General features: G+C 41.8%; 1 protein-coding gene across 1 annotated transcript in view; it reads right to left on the bottom strand.

The window, feature by feature from the left end:
* Nucleotides 1-673: 673 nt before the first annotated feature.
* The window catches only part of TM4SF4 (transmembrane 4 L six family member 4), a 30,264-nt gene continuing 12,325 nt past the window's right edge, over nucleotides 674-18,612 (bottom strand). Inside the window, exons 3-5 of the mRNA XM_047754922.1 lie at nucleotides 17,409-17,548; nucleotides 5,630-5,819; nucleotides 674-1,297 (exon numbers count right to left, since the gene is read on the bottom strand). Of these exons, the coding sequence (XP_047610878.1) occupies nucleotides 1,280-1,297; nucleotides 5,630-5,819; nucleotides 17,409-17,548 (348 nt within the window). The 3' untranslated portion in view covers nucleotides 674-1,279. The remainder of the gene's footprint in view (nucleotides 1,298-5,629; nucleotides 5,820-17,408; nucleotides 17,549-18,612) is intronic.

Genomic DNA, 18,612 nt, shown 5'->3' with positions numbered 1-18,612 from the left:
GAGCTGCAGCTGCCAGCCTACACCACAGCCACAGCAACGCCAGATCCTTAACCCACTGAGCGAGGCTGGGGATCGAACCTGCAACCTCAAGGATCCTAGTTGGATTTGTTAACCACTGAGCCACTATGGGAACTCCCTGAGAAATCCAGTTTTTACTGTGCCTAACTACACAGGGCAGCCCATCTGCTTGGCAGGTAGAGAAGTTAGACTCCTGTTTGTAACACCCTCTGAGATCCTCTTTGTTATGCATCAGTCATTTGGGCAATCCCACAGGCTCTTTGTTTCACCCTTGGAGGACTTCAACATTTTTTGGATGACTGATTGCCCGTCAACAGTCTTTGTACAGAAGGGGGAACTGAGACTTAGAAAGTGACATTCCCAGGACCCCTAAGCTGATATGTGGGTAGTTGGTGCTTGAACTCAAATCAACAGATGGATTTGACTCTATTAGTGACTGACTCATGCAACCAAAGGTAATGTCTTAATGTAACACATAGATTTGATAATACCAGTTACCATAATCCTGGGCCATAGGCTGACAAAATTGTTACCCAAATCAACTTTTAAAAAACATAGTTTTTTTGTTTGATCAAAGGAAGTATTTATGGAAAAGATGGAAAGAAACTGTTATTCATTCAATCTTTTGCCCCTCCCCCCAAACACACAATCTTTATTATATTTCCTCTGAATTCTGATTTTAATTTAATATACATAAGGAAAACCTAGCAAATGATGGCAGGCCTCAAAGACTAGTAACAAGTAATTCAAACATGTTAGCCCAAAAGACAACAAATAAAAATTATTTATGATACATCAGTCATTCTTTTTTTTCCCATAAATCTTTAAAATAAAAACTGGTCTTAGCTTCTCATTTTATTTTTAATATGCATTCCTCATTTGATTTCTGTAAAACTTCCAAAGATATTAACACCTCAATATACAAAGAAGCAGTAAGGCAGTACATGTGACTTTATACAGTTTTCACTCTTAAAGAAAAAATGATGGAGTATTTGCTTTGAACCCGCTCTTCAATTCTAAAAGGAAGCTAATTTGTAAGACTCATAAATATTACTTAAGTGGTGAAAACTATTTTTTTTTCTAATTTGAAACTAGCATAAAATTATAACTTGAGCTCAGCTGGTTGGAAAGAAGGACTAACTCTGGCCTCCCTAAGCTTTGTCAGTTGGGAAGCAGATAGGAATTAGTAACCTCCGGAGGGGAAAGGCATTGAATGTATCTTCTCACACGCCATCAAGTTAGAGCAGCTCATCAGAGAGGTTCAGACTGGTCCATCTCCCTAGAAGGTAGGAAAAGGTGACGAGTTATGACATCATTTTATTTTTTCTTTCTTTTCCCCCTCTCCATCCCTCCTTTTTTTTTTTTTTTTTTTTGAATGGCTGAGACTATGGCACATGGAAGTTCACAGGCTAGGAACTGAATCTGAACCACAGCTGCGAGATACACTGCAACTGCAGCAATGCCAGATCCTTTAACTCACTGAGGCAGGCTGGGGATTGAACCTGCAGCTCCGCAGAGACCCGAGCTCCTGCTCGGATTTTTAACCCATTGCAGAACAGTGGGAACTCTCCCATTACCCCTCTTCTTCCTGATTACTCCTGTCCATTATTGGTTACCTACTGAATGTTTTCTATACTTTTCCTATTTTGTTTCAGAGCTTTCATCTGTCACTTGCCTATGTTTACTTTATAGGCACGGAAGCTTCATTTTCTGTCATTTAAAGAAAAAACTATTTTATTGTTTTACAGGTTGTGTTGCTTTCCGGTGTACAGCAAAATGATCAGTTGTATATATAAAATGCACACACATATTCTTCTCCAGATTTTTTTCCATTATGGTTTATCACAGGATATTGAACATAGTTTCTGGTGTGCTATACAGTAGGACCTTGTTGTTTATCCACCCCACATATAATAGTTTGCATCTACTAATCCCCAGATCGAAATCCATCCCTCTCCCACTCTGCCCCACCTCCCTTGGCAACTACAAGTCTGTTCTCTATGTCTATCCATTATTTATTATTAAAATTAGTTTTGAGGAGTTCCCGTCGTGGTGCAGTGGTTAACGAATCTAAGAACCATGAGGTTGCGGGTTCGATCCCTGCCCTTGTTCAGCGGGTTAAGGATCTGGGGTTGCCGTAAGCTGTGGTGTAGGTTGCAGACGTGGCTTGGATCCCAAGTTGCTGTGGCTCTGGTGTAGGCCGGTGGCTACAGCTCCGATTCGACCCCTAGCCTGGGAACCTCCATATGCCACAGGTGTGGCCCCAGAAAAGACAAAAAGACAAAAAAAATAAATAAATAAAATAAAATTAGTTTTGATAAGCGGCACAGAGGGCTCAAGTAATGTATATAAAGCCACAGTTAATAAGGAGAGAAGCCAGGACTTAATAAAGAACCCTAGGGAAGTTGAGCCCAGAGACTGTGCTCCTTTCCTTGAAGCTATGCTGCCTCACTGATTTCCAGGCTATTTCCAGTTATTTACTAACAAGCAGTACAAAGTACTGAGCCTTCTATCTGTTGCCATGGATGCATATTGAACACCCCAAGTTAGACCCTCACTCAGCAACCTTAGGAAGTAGGTTTAATAACCACATTTTACAGACAAAGAAGCAGTTGAGGGCAACTGACTTGGGCAAAGACTGCACAGCTGGCATCCAATCCAGGTCTTAACAGCTTGTATTTTGAGGCCTGTTTCCATCTATTACCTCATGTAAAGGCTGTGCCAGGCCAGGAACCTCTCAATAAATACTTTCTGTCTGAATGGATGAGGGTTGATCTGCATACTCTCTGTGGAAGTTTGGCAAGAGGCACTTGGGGGGACCAAGACGGAGAAGCCAGGCAGCTAGCTTGGCTCACTCAGCGAGTGAGTGACAGGCAGGAGCCCAGATTCCACCGCGTCCTCCAGCGGGAGGGACGCTGACCAGCTGCCTGCAAGAAAGGCAACCTCAGCAGACTGTTTTTTTTTTTTTTTTCTTCCCCCATGCAGCACTTATGTGCACTGAAATATTTAGTATTGAGGTTCATGATATCTGCAAATTACTTTTCTAATGGTTCAGAGAGTGAGCACGTAGTAGTATGTAGATCCAGGCGAAAACACACAGGAGTTCATTGTACTGTTTTAAAATTTTTACATAAATTTGAAATTATCCAAATAAAAAGAGAAGGAAGAAAGGAAGGAAGTGAGTGAGGAAGAGGATTTTGGTGATGTGTGGTCTTCCTCTGTGATTCTCTGGTGCCAGCTATGCTGACAGCTGTGAAGTTCATGTACTATTTTTCGACTGTCAAGTGATTAGTTCACTAAAATTGCTAAAATATGATGTCTAAACAGATAACACTCACTGGAAAGAGTCAGCTAACTGCACCTATGGATATGTTGTTTTAAATTTTTAATTAAACATTTTTATACAATTAAAAAAATAAAAATAAAAATTTTTATACAATTTTAAAAGTTCCTTTCCATTTAAAGTTATTACAAAACATAGGCTACATTCTCCATGTTGTACAATAATACCTCCTTGAGCCCACCTTCCACCCAATAGTTTGTACCTACCACCCCTGACCCCTATTGCCTGCCTCCCCCAGTAATACACTGGTTTGTTCTCTATATCTGTGACTCTGCTTCTTTTCTGGAATATTCACTAGTTCGTTGTATTTTTTAGATTCCACATAGAACGGATATCCCTTTCTCTGTCTGACTTATTTCACTTATAGCATAATGACCTATGAGTATGTTTTAATTAATTTATTTATTTACTTATTTATTTTTGTCTTTTTTGCCTTTTTAGGGCTACACCCATAGCACATGGAGGTTCTGAGGCTAGGGGTCCAGTCAGAGCTGTAGCTGCTGGCCTATGCCACCGCCACAGCAGCACCAGATCCGAGCCGCATCTGCGACTTACACCACAGCTCAAGGCAATGCTGGATTCTTAACCCATTCAGCGAGGCCAGGGATTGAACCTGTGTCCTCACGGATATTAGTTGGATTCGTTATCACTGAGACACGATGGGCACTCCCTCTCGCTCTTTTCAAATAACACTATCTCAAGAATTTTCAGTGTTACTACAATGTCAGAAAAAATCCTTTTAAGGTAGGGGGAATGAAAAAAATTAAAAAGAAACTCTGGGGAGTTCCTATCTTGGTGCAGTGGAAACAAATCTGACTGTGAACCATGAGGTTGCGGGTTGGATCCCTGGCCTCGCTCATGGGTTAAGGCCCTGAGCTGTGGTGTAGGTCACAGACGCGGCTCAGATCCCGAGTTGCTGTGGCTGTTGAGTAGACTGGTGGCAACGGCTCCAATTGGACCCCTAGCTCCGGAACCTCCATATGCTGCAGGTGTGGCTCTAAAAAGAAAAAGACAAAAAAAAAAAAAAAGAAGGAACTCTGGGAGGATATATGAGAAATTACACAACTCCCCCAGTTTTAGAACTGAAGGAATTAGGTGCAGGAAAGGTAAGATTTTCCAAAAGAAATTCTAACAAGGAATTTGACATGTTGACCTATATACATGTAATCCTTGTTGGAATTATTTGTATCATTTAAAATTTGGGTATAATATTATATTCAGTAGATAGACTTATTTACATAATCCCCCAGTTACGGAACTCAAGACTTGCTAATTTTTTTCCTCATACATCAATCTGTGGTTTTTTTTTTTTTTTTTTCTGCACCCACACTGTAGAAGTTCCTGGCAGGGATTGAACCCATGCCAGAACTGTAACCAGAACCAAAGCAGGAACAACACCAGATCCTTAACCCACTGAGACACCAGGGAAGTCTCAATCTGTATTTTAAGATAACTTTATGTGTATGAATATTTGCCTAATCTGGTTTGTTCAGTAGTTGAAATAATAATCACCCTGCCTTACTGTCCATAGGTTTACTTTTCATATTGTTGATAATTTACAGTCATATTGGGAGAGTAAGTCTCCATTGTTTTCTTTCATTTTTCTCATTTAAGAACTATTTCTCTATTCTACATCTTTTCCAGGGAAAAGGAAATACCCTTCCATATATACTGGACAACTTTAACTCACTGTCTAGATCTATTTAGGAAATAGAGCATTTGGGGAACAGACCACAATTCCTGTCAATATGTGCCTATAACAGATGCCCACTTCCTGGGGACATTTTTTGGCCTCCCCACAGCATATGGAAGTTCCCAGGCCAAGGATCAGATCCCAGCTGCAGTCACAGCCTATGCTGCAGCTGTGGTAACACTGGATCCTTAAACCACTGTGCTGGCCGGGGATTGAACCTGCATCCCAGTGTTGCAAGGACACTGCCCAATCCCTTCCTGGGATTTTGATGTAAACATTTATAATAAACTTTTATATGTATATGGAGTCCTTTGCCCTAAGACTGTGGTCAACTGGGTGGGAGACTGAAAACCTTGGTCAGCTTCAACCTGGGGTGTTAGTGTCACAGAGACCACAACTTTTGGGTTCTGACAACATGGCATCTCTGTTTCCCTTGGCTAAGGGGCTCCCTGGACCTTCCAGCCAAGCTCTGGTTTTCGGCAGTCGCCACCCCTCTGCCCCTCATCCCCATTAGTGTGGGTGGCCTGATCTGGCCTCCTCCTTGCTGAGAAGAAAGGACGAAAACCCCAGCTTACCCTGCAGCAGCCACAACACTGGCAGTCTCCACACAGGGTCCCCAGAAGGCCATTGATCACCTGGATGGCACAGATAAGCATCTGGACCCCTCCTATGATCAGCAGGATGGAGAAGAGGGTCAGATTCCAGGGAACCACGTTGTCCGGCTTTTGGCAGTTGCTCCATAAATCCCGATTACTGAGGTAATCCCTGTTGGGGACATGGGGGAGAAAGGAGTCACTGGTAAAAAGCACATAATACCCTAGGCTAGAAAGTCACCATAACAATTTTTCTTTTTCAATACTCTATCCAAGACATAGCTCTATAAGGGAAACAAAACAAAACAAAACACAATAACACTTTTAAAACCAATTCCTAACAATTTTATTGAGTATATACTATGTGCCAGGCCGTGTTCTGAACATTTTACACACATTCCCTTGTTTATTTCCCATAAAAATTTTCAGGTTCTTTTCTACCATTTCATAAATGAGGTCATTGAGGCACAGAAAGGCTAAGTGACTTACCCCTCGCTCACACAGCTACTGAGTGACAGAGTGATTTTTTTTGTGTGAGTTGACCAGGAAGATGGGTACATTTAATATCTATGAAGGGGCCACGAAAATGAAGATTCTTGAGCGTCAGAATCTCACAAATATTCAGTCTTTCTCCTACTCTTATCATCAGGGACTATTCGGACCTCTCACAAATTATCTGTCAAGTCTAGTGGCCACTGAAGCCATGAAGAGTACAGTCCTGTCATATAGTTAAAGGGAAGAGCTTGACACTTTTAAAGCCTGTTTCTAGCCCAACAGTGAATTTGACAGCTATATATATATATATATTTCTGTTAACATGTAAGCATTCCACTTGCAAAGGTTTAATTAATTAAAAGGAAGAAATAATTTGTTGCTTTCATACACATTACATAAAAACTTTGAAATAGGGGAAATGGTCATATATTTATAAAATACACGCGTTAGGAACCCACTGTGATATCAAAGGCATTGTCCCTTGAAGGAGAAATGTGAAGTATGTTATCTTTAAGACAAAAATGAGGGTAAAGAGGGTAAAACTTCAGCATTATTACAATTTCTTCCCACATTCTTTTTTTTTTTTTTTTTGTCTTTTTGCCATTTCTTGGGCCGCTCCCGCAGCATATGGAGGTTCCCAGGCTAGGGGTTGAATCGGAGCTGTAGCCACCAGCCTACACCAGTGCCACAGCAACGTGGGATCCGAGCCGCGTCTGCAAACTACACTGCAGCTCTCGGTAACGCCAGATCGATAACCAACTGAGCAAGGGCAGGGATTGAACCCGCAACTCATGGTTCCTAGTCGGATTCGTTAACCACTGCGCCACGACGGGAACTCCTTTTTTTTTTTTTTTTTTTCCACATTCTTAGAGCTGCAAATTGGCCTCTCTTCCTTTATGTGTCCTCTCTTCTTTCAAGGGCTCAATGGAAACGCTCCACCTGGCTACTAATTAACATCTACCTTATTGTTTTCAGATCTTTTCAACAATCTGATTATTTCTCCAGTGCATCAGTACACACATATTTTAAACACATTCTGTATTAAGATTTTGAAAAAACTTTGAAATGATGAAAGATGCCCCAGAGTTTAACAGAGCAGAAGGGATAAAGAGAACTTGCTCTTGATTTAAAAATAAAATGCTGTTTATTGTGCTGATTCACCTTCCTATAAGAACAGAGGTTCTAGCAGTTCACCGGCTATGTGACTTATGTATCTGTAAAATGGGAATAACAATATCTATCAAATTATAGGGTTAAATTAGGATTAAATTAAAATGAGGATTAAATGAATTAACACTGGTAAAGTACTTAGAACAGAGCCTGGCATATACTAAGCGTTCAAGAAACCCCTAGTATTATTATTACTTTATTTAATCTGAGTAGTCTGCTCTAAAGGAGAAGGACTAGTATTTTGAATTCAGATAGACCTGAGTATGAATCCAAGCATTCTTCTTACTGGCTGTGAATTACAGGTCACCTACCCACGCCTTGCACCCCACCTCCAAGCCTCTGCATCAGTTTCTTCATCTGTAAAATGGGCTGAGAACAACCTCACAATTGTGAGAATTCACTGAGGTAATATAATATACCTTATGTATTGCTGTGTGAGACTTCTCTTCAATATGCTTTTGTTTGTTTGTTTGTTTCATTTTTGTTTTCTTGTTTTCTGTTTTTTTCTCTTTAGGGCCACACTCGCGGCATATGGAGGTTCCAGGCTAGGGGTTGAATTGGAGCTGCAGCCACCGGCCTATGCCAGAGCCACAGCAACACAGGATCTGAGCCGAGTCTGCAACCTACACCACAGCTCACAGCAACACCAGATCCTTAACCCACTGAGCGAGGCCAGGGATCGAACCCAAAACCTCATGGATACTAGTCAGATTCGTTTCTGCCAAACCACAACGGGGAACTCCAGTATGCATTTTTTTTTTTCTTTTTTGTCTTTTTGTCTTTTCTAGGGCTGCTCCTGCAGCATATGGAAGTTCCCAAGCTAGGGGTCAAATTGGAGCTGCAGCCACCGGCCTATGCCAGAGCCACAGCAACACAGGATCTGAGCCGAGTCTGCAACCTACACCACAGCTCACAGCAACGCCAGATCCTTAACCCACTGAGTGAGGCCAGGGATCAAACCCACGACCTCATGGTTCCTAGTCGGATTTTTACCCACTGAGCCATGACAGAACTCCCAATATGCATTATTTTTCAGACATTCATCTTTCTCTTCTGCCTTTTTCCACGTATTGTTTCCTATTTTAATTTTTTTTTTTTTTGTCTTTTTGCTATTTCTTTGGGCCGCTCCGGTGGCATATGGAGGTTCCCAGGCTAGGGGTCGAATCGGAGCTGCAGCCACCGGCCTACGCCAGAGCCACAGCAACGCTGGATCCGAGCCGCGTCTGCAGCCTACACCACAGCTCAGGGCAACTCCGGATCGTTAACCCACTGAGCAAGGGCAGGGACCGAACCCGCAACCTCATGGTTCCTAGTCGGATTCGTTAACCACTGCGCCACGACGGGAACTCCCTATTTTAAAAATTTTTAAATTTGATGATTAATAGAGGTTGTGAAGAGAATATTTTCTGGGCACATTTTATAAAGAAAATATTCTAAGATGAAGTTTTTGGCAGTCCTGAGTTGATTCCTGCTAAAGTTTGTCCGGCGGTGGGACAACAGCACCCTCTGGTGGTGAGATTGACAAACCTCTCATGGGGGAGCTTGCAAGCAAAGATTGAGTTTGGGTGGAGAAATCCTCTCAGCCTCACTCCTGCTGTTGCTTCACCTCTTACAAACTACCACGGATAGCCATTCCACAGACCCTTCTTCTTTCACCTCAAACTCTCAAGTTCTGAGAGTTCAGATCTTGCCAATGACTGTTGTGTCCTACTCTCCAATCCTAGGGGAGAGGAGGCCCTAACTTTTCATGGATCTAGTGGCAAACCGTGTTTCCACATTCCGTGAAGCAAGGAGAGCTGAGGCAGTTTAACCCACCGAAACCCATCATTGCGAAGGGCCGTCCCACCTGAGCTGCAGTAATTCCATCAACCTCAGAGTAGAATGCCATGGATTTCATACCACTCACTTCTTGCCAGCAACAAAGACCTCTGAGGGAAGAACAGGGGAGCTGAAGTGCTTTGCCTGGATAATCCCATGCCACCTGCTCCTCCCAGACAGATGCCCTGATGCTCCTCCTGCCCTTAGCTGGCCTTGGGACCCCTTCTGTGCTTCTCTGTCCTCTGATACAAGGACAAGACCCCTCAGCTGTCCTTATGTGTCCATTTGTCAGTCCTCTCTTCATGACTATATACCCCCAAGAATAGAGACCATGTCCCCTATCTCTGTCTCCAGTTTCAGTACAGGGAGAGTTCAATAAATGAGTAGATCTCAGGTACAGGGTCCTGCCCACATTCCTGGTGCTGGGCTAGCTATGTTATGCCATCTCTCTCTTTCTCTTTTGTCTTTTTAGGGTTGCACCTGAGGCATATGGAAGTTCCCAGGCTAGGGTTCAAATCCGAGCTGCAGCTGCCAGCCTATGCCACAGCCACAGCAACTTGGGATCCAAGCTGCATCTGCTACCCACACCACAGCTCACAGTAACATCGGATCCTTAACCCACTGAGCAAGGCCAGGAATTGAACCCATGTCCTCAGAGATACTAGTCGGGTTCGTTTACTGCTGAGTCACGACGGGAACTCCTGTCATCCTTCTCAATCCTTCAAGGTGGTGCCTTTTTCCTAGAACAATGCCTGGCATAGAGGAGCTCCCAGGAAACAGTCATTGAATGAATGAACATATATATACACAGATTAAGAAGTTGAGGGGGGAAAGGCAATATAAGGGTAGGGAATTAAAAGGCACAAACTAGGAGTTCCCATTGTGGCTCAACAAGTTAAAGACCCATCATTGTCTCTGTGAGGATGCAGGTTTGATCCCTGGTCTTACTCAGTAGGTTGAGGATCCAACATTGCTGCAAGCTGCGGTTTAGGTCACAAATGTGGCTTGGATCCAGCGTTGCTGTGGCTGTGGTGTAGGCTGAAGCTACAACCCCAATGTGACCCCTAGCCTAGGAATTTCCATATGCTGCAGATGTGGCCATAAAGGGGGCGGGGCACAAACTGTTATGTATAAAAAAAGCTACAGGTTATATTGTATAACCTGGGGAATATAGCCAATATTTTATAAAACTGTAGATGGAGTATAACCTTTAAACATTGTGAACCACTATATTGTACACCTGTAACTTATATAACATTGTACATCAACTATACTTCAATTACAAAAAACGTACTTCTTAAAAAAAGACATTAAATAGTCAGAAAGTGTAAAAAAAGTTGCGGCTAAGAAATGCAAGTACCTGGATTTGATTTTCCTTCTGTCTGACTCCAAAGCCAATCCTCTTAATCATTACACTTCCTCTATTTGACTAATTTCATCCCTTCAAAATAATTAAAATAGGATTTATTTGTGAAGTTTGATTTGTACAATACATCTTTAACAGTATGTCAATCAAGGTTTCCCGATATCATAATAAAGAGATTATTCTCTTTTGAGTCTTCAGGCAACTGTTTGGAAAAGATTAAGATTAATCACAAACTTATTATAAAATCACATTTTAGAAAATTCTAATGCATCGTAATTAATTCCATTTACAGTATATGCTCTATTCATAAAAACGAGTAATAAGATTGAATGTTTAGCAAGCAGTACTTGTGCCAAGTGCTTTATGCACATTATGCTAGTTCATTCTTGCCTGAACCTGTGAGGAAGATCTTACCATCACCCCATTTCACAGGGAAAGAGCTGAGAGGGGACTGCATCACCCAAGATCACATTGCTGGTATGTGGCGGAGGTGGGACTGGACCCTAAGTCTAGTCGGGCCAAAGGCAAAGCCAGATCTTAACATCTCCAGGGTTTTCCTGCTTCATGATTGCACGTTAGGACAAAGCCCATTTCACCCTCTCCACATGGCTTTCAGCTGAGGGAGTGTGTTCACAGCAGCATATGGGGGTTCCTTCTGCTAAAAAGTAATTACTGAAGAGCGGCTGCTGATAGTCTTAACTGAAAGCCCAGGCACAACATTGAATTGTATCAGTTCTGTGCTTGGTGAGAGAGCACTCTTCTTCCCCCCTGAACTCCTTCCCCAGGGAGCAGGCAGTATTGTGCTTGGCCATGTCCTTGTTGCTCCCCCACTGCTGACTGTCCTTGGCCTTGCCTCCTGTATTCCCTCCCACAGCTGTCCCCATGCCCTATGCAAGCTGCTTCCCTTTCAGCAGCTCAGGGTCAGGGGAGAGGTGGCCAATTGTCTCAGAAAGGAAGGCCTGGATGGGAGGAGGTCCTACTTCAAAGGAAACTAAGAGGGCGGATCTCAAAATGCCCTAGGTTTCTTTTTTCTTCTAGGATGCTTCTTTAGTATGCTTCTTTTTCCTAGGACAGAAAAAGTTACCTGCTTTTGCCACTTTAACATGATGGTCAACAAACATTTCTAAGGAAACAGCATTAAAATCTATGGCCTTGAAGAGCCCTGAATTTTGTGCCCCAAGCTGGAAAGAGCCCTCCTGATAACCTTCTATCTTTCCTCACACCTAATCCTGGTGATTCCATCTCAGACAGTCTCTGAAATTTCTCTCCTTTTTTGATCCCCAGTTCCATACCTTGGGGATGCTCAAGATCTTATCTGGACAAGTACTCCAACCTCCTACTTTGCTCCCTCTTTCAGTTACTGAACCTTCTTGTCATTCTACATGTCACTACTATCAGGATCATCCTAAAACTCCCGAGTGGTCATGGCTTGTCCTGCTTGAAATCCTCTGCTGTTCCCGGATGACCTGAAGGTCTTCCTTCTTCTTAATCATCTCCATCCTATGGGTTCCCTCGGCTCTTCCTCCCCAAATTAACCCTGAGCTTCCAGCCATACAATGAACTGACATACTCTGAGCTCAGGGGACCTTTTCTAGGTTGCCTCAGGATTTGCTCTTCTCTCTGCCTCTGCTTCCCTTCCTCCCTGGAAGGCACGCTTCTGTGCAACTTCCAAAACCAGCCCACGTCACCTCCTCTGAGAAGTTTTCCTTGCATACTTCCATTTCACCCTTTTGGTAAGTGAGGATCTGTTCCGTGTCGTCACTCTAACTTAACATGTATTCACTGGGGCAGGGCCCAGGTCTGTCCTTCTGTGCTCCATGTTTGGCACAGGCTTCAGCACAATGTAAGGTACTGTAAGGTGCTTCTTTTTTTTTAATTCTTCTACTAATTTCTAGCTGCGGAGCCCCAGGCAAATTAACCTTTTGAACTATATTGTTCTACTCTAGGGACAAGAAATCTCCTGAGATTTATTAGGAGGATTAAGTGAAATAATGAAAGCAAAAACACTCAGGCTTTAAACATTAGAAGGAGGAGGAGGAAAAAATGAGGAGGAGGAGGAGGAGATGCTGCCTCTGACACTTGGTGATAAGGGAAGCTGTTTTAAGTCCTTCCCTTTGGGCTTCTACAAATGATCATTCCTTTATACCCACTAGATAGCTGTCTATGTGTGTTACACCTGCAGCTACAAAATAACTCCTGTGATGTTTACACACTAGGATCAATGGATAAGAAGAATCCACAGAATGGGACCCAATTAAACTTAAAAGTTTTTGCACACCAAAGGAAACCATGGTGTGCAAAATGAAAAGACAACCCACAGAATGGGAGAAAATTTTGCTCAACAAAGCGACTGACGAAGGATTAATCTCCAAAATATACAACCATCTCATATGGTTTTATATAAAAAAATCCAATCAAAATGGTCAGAAGATCCAAATAAACATTTCTCCAAAGAAGACATACAGATGGCCAAAAAACATATGAAAAGATGCTCAACATCACTAATTATTAGAGAAGTGCAAATTGAAACTACAATGAGGTATTAACTGCACACCAGACAGAATGGCCATCATCAACAAGTTTACAAACAATAAATGCTGGAGAGGATGTAGAGAAAAGGGAACCCTCCTACACTGTTGGTAGGAATGCAAACTGGTCTGACCACTATGGAGAATAGTATGGAATTTCTTTAAAAACTAAATATAGAACTACCATATGATCCAGCAATCCCACTCCTGGGCATATATCCAGACAAAACTACAAATTCAAAAAGATACATGCGCCCACATGTTCATAATAGCACTATTCGCAAAAGCTAACACATGGAAGCAATCTAAATGTCCATTAACAGAGGAATGGATAAAAAAGATGTGGTACATACATATAAGGGAATATTACTCAGCCATAAAGGAGAATGAAATAATGCCATTTGCAGCAATTTAGATGGACCTAGAAATTATCATACTAAGTGAAGTAAGTCAGACAGAGAAAGACAAATGTCATATGAGATCACTAATATGTGGAATGTAACAAAAAGTGATACAAAAGAACTTACAAAACAGAAACAGACTCAAAGATTTTGAAACCAAATTTAGGGTTATGGAAAAGGAAACATTGAGGGGAAGGGATGGATTGGGAGGTTGGGATTGGAATGTACACACTGCTATATACAAAATAGATCAGAAGCAAGGACCTACTGTATAGCATGGGAAAAATCTATATGGGGAAAGAATCAGAAAAAGAATGGATATATATGTATATGCATGGCTTATTCACTTTGCTATATACCTGAAACTAACATAACATTGTAAGTCAACCTTACTCCAATAAAATTTTAGAAAAAAAGAGTCCACAAGACAGTAAAAAAGATTTGAGACAGATGCCCCTGAGCTTTTCTAAATGGACTCTTCAAAAATCAGATAGCGAAATCAATATAAATTGTGTCCTAGAAAATGCTCTGTGACTTGAAGTCAGAAAACCTAGATTCAAGCTTTGATGATTAAGAACAGCATTCCTTCGGGCAAGTCGCTTGCCCTCTCTGGGCCTTGGCTGTCTTACCTCTGGAAGGAGAGTTGATCATCTCACGAGCTTTTTGTGAGGATCAAATAAAATACTGTAGATGAAAGCTCTTTGTCAAACTGAAAACACCTAAGTTCAAGTATTATTATAAGAAACTCAAGACAAGCCCCTGCAGTTCAAGGGGAGATTTGGAGCTGGCATGGGAGGTAAGGTTATAAAGGAAGATAGGAATAGGATGTAGGGACAATGGGATGCTGAGGAAAGCCTGCCAGGTGGCAGAGGTATGGTGAGACACTCCACCATGACCTACCCTCCTAAGAGCCCCTCCCATAGCAATTTAAGCATATTTCACAGTGAGAGTGGACCTGCATTTATATGGGATTAAATTCTGGAGTCAGGGCATGATAGGAAAGAGCATGAAGAGTCAAAATCATTCTTATTTATAAATCACATGGAAAGGGTAACATATATGGTTTTGTAATAAACCCCTATATAGCAATTTTTGATCATATTATAGTTTGAAGTCCTGAGGCAGATGTCCAGGTATCTAATCTTTCTCCCGTCCAATAATTATCAAAGCCATATGGTGAACAGAGGATGGGTGGAGAATTCTGAAATGTTGCCTGCACAGTTTATTCTGGTTTTGTTATTAAACTGCTCTAATCTGATAGCTGTCAATGGGCGGGTTAGCTGCTGTGGTGAGGCGTAGGTAAAACAATGCAGACAAAAGCATCTATCACAGTGATGTGCAACGCATGAATCAGATGTGAAAGCAAACCTGCTTCAGTAGGAGGACAGATACAGAAGACTTTGAAAAGGGGTTTCCTGTCCTCCCACAAGCTAGCATTTCCCGGTGTGGCCCACAGACCAGCTGCCACTGTCCTGACCTGGAGCATTGGGCCCAGCTCACCCCAAGCAAGCTGTGAGTGTGCCAGGGGAGGGTGTGAGGGCCCACTAGTCAGAACAATATGGGATCATTGTACTGCCTTGTTACTTAGCTTTTCTTTTGTTTCTTTCTCCCTCCCTTGTTTTGGACATAGATTTATTCAAATTGGTCTTAAATTCATCAAGGGTAGTATCGTTCACATTACAGAATAAATAGAAAATGTGTTTAATACCGCACTGATGGTGCTGATGGAAATACTGGTTGCCAAGGGGGAATGGGATGGACAGGGAGTTTCGGGTTAGAAGATGCAAACTGTTGCATTTAGAATGGATAAGCAATGAGGTCCTCCTGTATAGTACTGGAAACTATATCCAATATCTTGTGATAGAACATGAGAGAAGATAATATGAGAAAAATATTGTGTATATATATATATATATATATATATATACACAATATATATATGTATGATTGGGTCACTTTGCTGTATGGCAGAAATTGACACAACATTGCAAGTCAACTATATTTAATAAAAAAAATTAAAAAAAAGAAGTTCTAGGGAAGGGCCCTTGAAAGGAGACGTAATCTATAGCTTCATAGACACACCTCCTGGGTCGGGGAGAGGGAGCCATAGAGGCAAGGACCTCAGGAGGTGGTCCCTCATGCAGTCTGAATGCTATGCTCAGGCAAGCCAACCCTACAGCCATGGAGCCCAGCAGTCCTCTGTAACAGGAGAGGGCTTTCCACAAAAACTGAACATAAACATCCATGGGAATCACTGGGTGGGACATGAGGATATTAGAGGGCTTATACTCCTGTTTAACTACAGAGAAGGGTGGGGATGATGTTTTATGTGAAACACTTGAGGACAAACTGAGACCCTGTGTCATACAGAACCAGCACCCCCCCATTTCTTCCATGTGAAGCTTACTCTTAGGGTTCTGTAGAATCTCACTATATGTTAATAAATTGGGGGGTAAGTTAATGAATTAGTGTCCTACAGATTTGTTAGGCAAAGACCTATCCTCCATGTGCAGGAGGACCCAACAGCTGTAATTCCTGACTCTCAAGATACGTCAGTTCTTGTACGGGGCAGCAGGGCTGCAATGGTGAACAAAATAGAAATAGTCCCAGTCCTTCTGGAAGTTAGGGTCTACTGCAGCCCCATCTAATGGAAAGTCCTCTCTCTGCGGTTTTCATTCTGGTAACTAATAGTCCTGTGTAGTTACTGAATGCTTGAAATATGGCTCATGTGATTGAGGAATTTTAAAATGTATTCCATTAAAATAAATTTATGTTTAAGTGGCCACATGTGGAAATTGTGTACTGCCTTGGGCAGTGTGTCTAGGGGCAGAAGGGTGTGTAATATAAAAGGACTAAGGACTTTCACTTAGAAGATGTGTGTTTACGCCCTGTCTCTGTCCCCACTAACTGTATGACTTGGAGCAAGTCACATTTATTCAGCCTGCCTTGGTGGGGAGTAACTACCTTCTGAGGTTGCTGTGGAGTTTGTTGTAAATTTATTTTTTTTTTACGTTTTATTCTTTCTTTCTTTCTTTCTTTCTTTCTTTCTTTCTTTCTTTCTTTCTTTCTTTCTTTCTTTCTTTCTTTCTTTCTCTCTCTCTCTCTCTTTCTCTTTCTTTCTTTCTTTCTTTCTTTCTTTCTTTCTTTCTTTCTTTCTTTCTTTCTTTCTTTCTCTCTCTCTCTCTCTCTCTCTTTCTTTCTTTTTTGTCTTTTTGCCTTTTCTAGGGCCGCTCCCGCAGGATATGGAGATTCCCAGGCTAGGGGGTCTAATCGGAGCCATAGTCACCGGCCTACACCACAGCTCACAGCAATGCTGCATCCTTAACCCACTGAGCAAGGCCAGGGATCGAACCTGCAACCTCATGGTTCCGAGTTGGATTCGTTAACCACTGCGCCAAAACGGAAACTCCAAGTTTTTTTTTTTATTTTTAATAAATCACAAAGTACCATGAAAATATGATGTGTAATTTTAATAGGTTCTATTGACATCAACTCTCTTGAGGAAACTACAATGTTTTCAAGGTCATTTTCCATAAATTTGCACCATAAAAGATTGTTTAGTTATCCATCATTTGGGTTATTAGTGAAAGCCTCTGAACTCTGTTAATGAGTAATCATTCTTGTTTCCTATTGAAAGATGTGCAATGGAAGCCACTGCTTTCTATTTATGAATATTACTAGTTGCCTCGTGTTGATGCAATAAGTGTTTGAATGCATGTGGTGACCCCCACCAATCTCCAGGCCTTGGGCTAGCTGAGGCACTCTCTTTCATGATTTCTCCTGATGTCTATCAAAAGAGCACTGAGAGATGAAAGCTTTTGCAAATCCACCCCACAACTCTGACTCTGCCCCAGAAGAGCAAAATGTTGGAGATTGTACACTGAAGATGGCGGACTGTGTGCTGTGTCCCCCTTGGGCCCTTTACCAGCTGGTGCCCCCTGTGGTGACACATGGGTATTGTAGGTGTACAGGGTATACCTTACCCGTCGTGGAAAGGGTAGCCCCACGTGCTATTCCTGGCTATGAAACATTTTGGCCCCTTGTTGATTGAGACGGCTGAGATGATAAATGAGTATCCGGCACCCAAGAATCCAACCACAGCAAATATTGTGGAGGTGAACATCTGAAAGAGAAGGAGAAAGACCACCAGGTTCTTAAGGTGTCCAGAGATTATCCGCAGCACTCCTAAGCAGCCTGTTGCTGAGCACGGTGAATATAGGGAAGTTAGGGGTAGAGCCAGTCTTTACTGGAAATAGGGTTGTGGGGTCTCCTAGAATGATTTTTGGTGTCTCATGTGCCCCTTTTCACCCTATCCCCATACATTTTTCACCTATTCATTGATGACTCAAGTGCTAGTTATGATTTGATACATTTGAACCATGATTTTTAACCTCATTAAGAACAGACGCTCCTTCACAAAGTTAATAATGGAAGACTAGGCTTTTATAGAATCAAAGAATCTTAGAATGGAAAGTGATCTTCAGTTTTCTGGTCCAGTTATCTTGCTGAAGCTAAGTCATAGTGGGGCGTCATTTGGCAGGCGGATTCTGTTTATGACAAGGTGTGGCAGCCAAGAATTTCTCCTCATCAGTCCTAGTTATATTCCTTGAATTCAAGAAGATTAAGTCCAACCTCTTTCCCATGAGGTAGCAACCTCTAAAATATCCAAAGATATTTTATATCTTACACAAAACTATTGCCTGCTTTACATCTCTCCACCCCTTCCGCTCTCTGAAAGTTTTCTCTCCTTTGGATTACACAAACCCAACAATTCCAGTTGTTTTAATTTCTTTTTTTTTTTTTTTGACCACCTCCATGGCATGTGGAAGTTCTTGGACCAAAGATTGAATCCAAGCCACAGCAGCGACTACACTGAATCCTTAAGCACTAGGTCATCAGGGAACTCCTCTTTTAAATATTTTTATATGACAGAGATTAATTAGTGAAAAATAGACTGCACTAGCATCTTTTTTTTTCAAATTATAAAATCAAGATAGAATATAGAATAGATATATAGAATATAAAAGGCAGAAACGGTCCTGGAGCCTATCCAGGCTAACTCTCTATTAGAGATGAAAAAAAAAAAAAAAAGATCTAGAGAGGCAATGTCCATTCTAAAACAGAAATTAGAGAGTAGTATGGAAACATGAATAATTTTGGAAATGGAGGTGAAAAATTATCACCTCT

The sequence above is a fragment of the Phacochoerus africanus genome, chromosome 1, assembly GCF_016906955.1.
Source record: "Phacochoerus africanus isolate WHEZ1 chromosome 1, ROS_Pafr_v1, whole genome shotgun sequence".
NCBI lineage: Eukaryota > Metazoa > Chordata > Mammalia > Artiodactyla > Suidae > Phacochoerus > Phacochoerus africanus.
The sequence above is the reverse complement of the archived record's forward strand: the minus strand, read 5'-3'. Positions and strand labels throughout refer to the sequence as shown.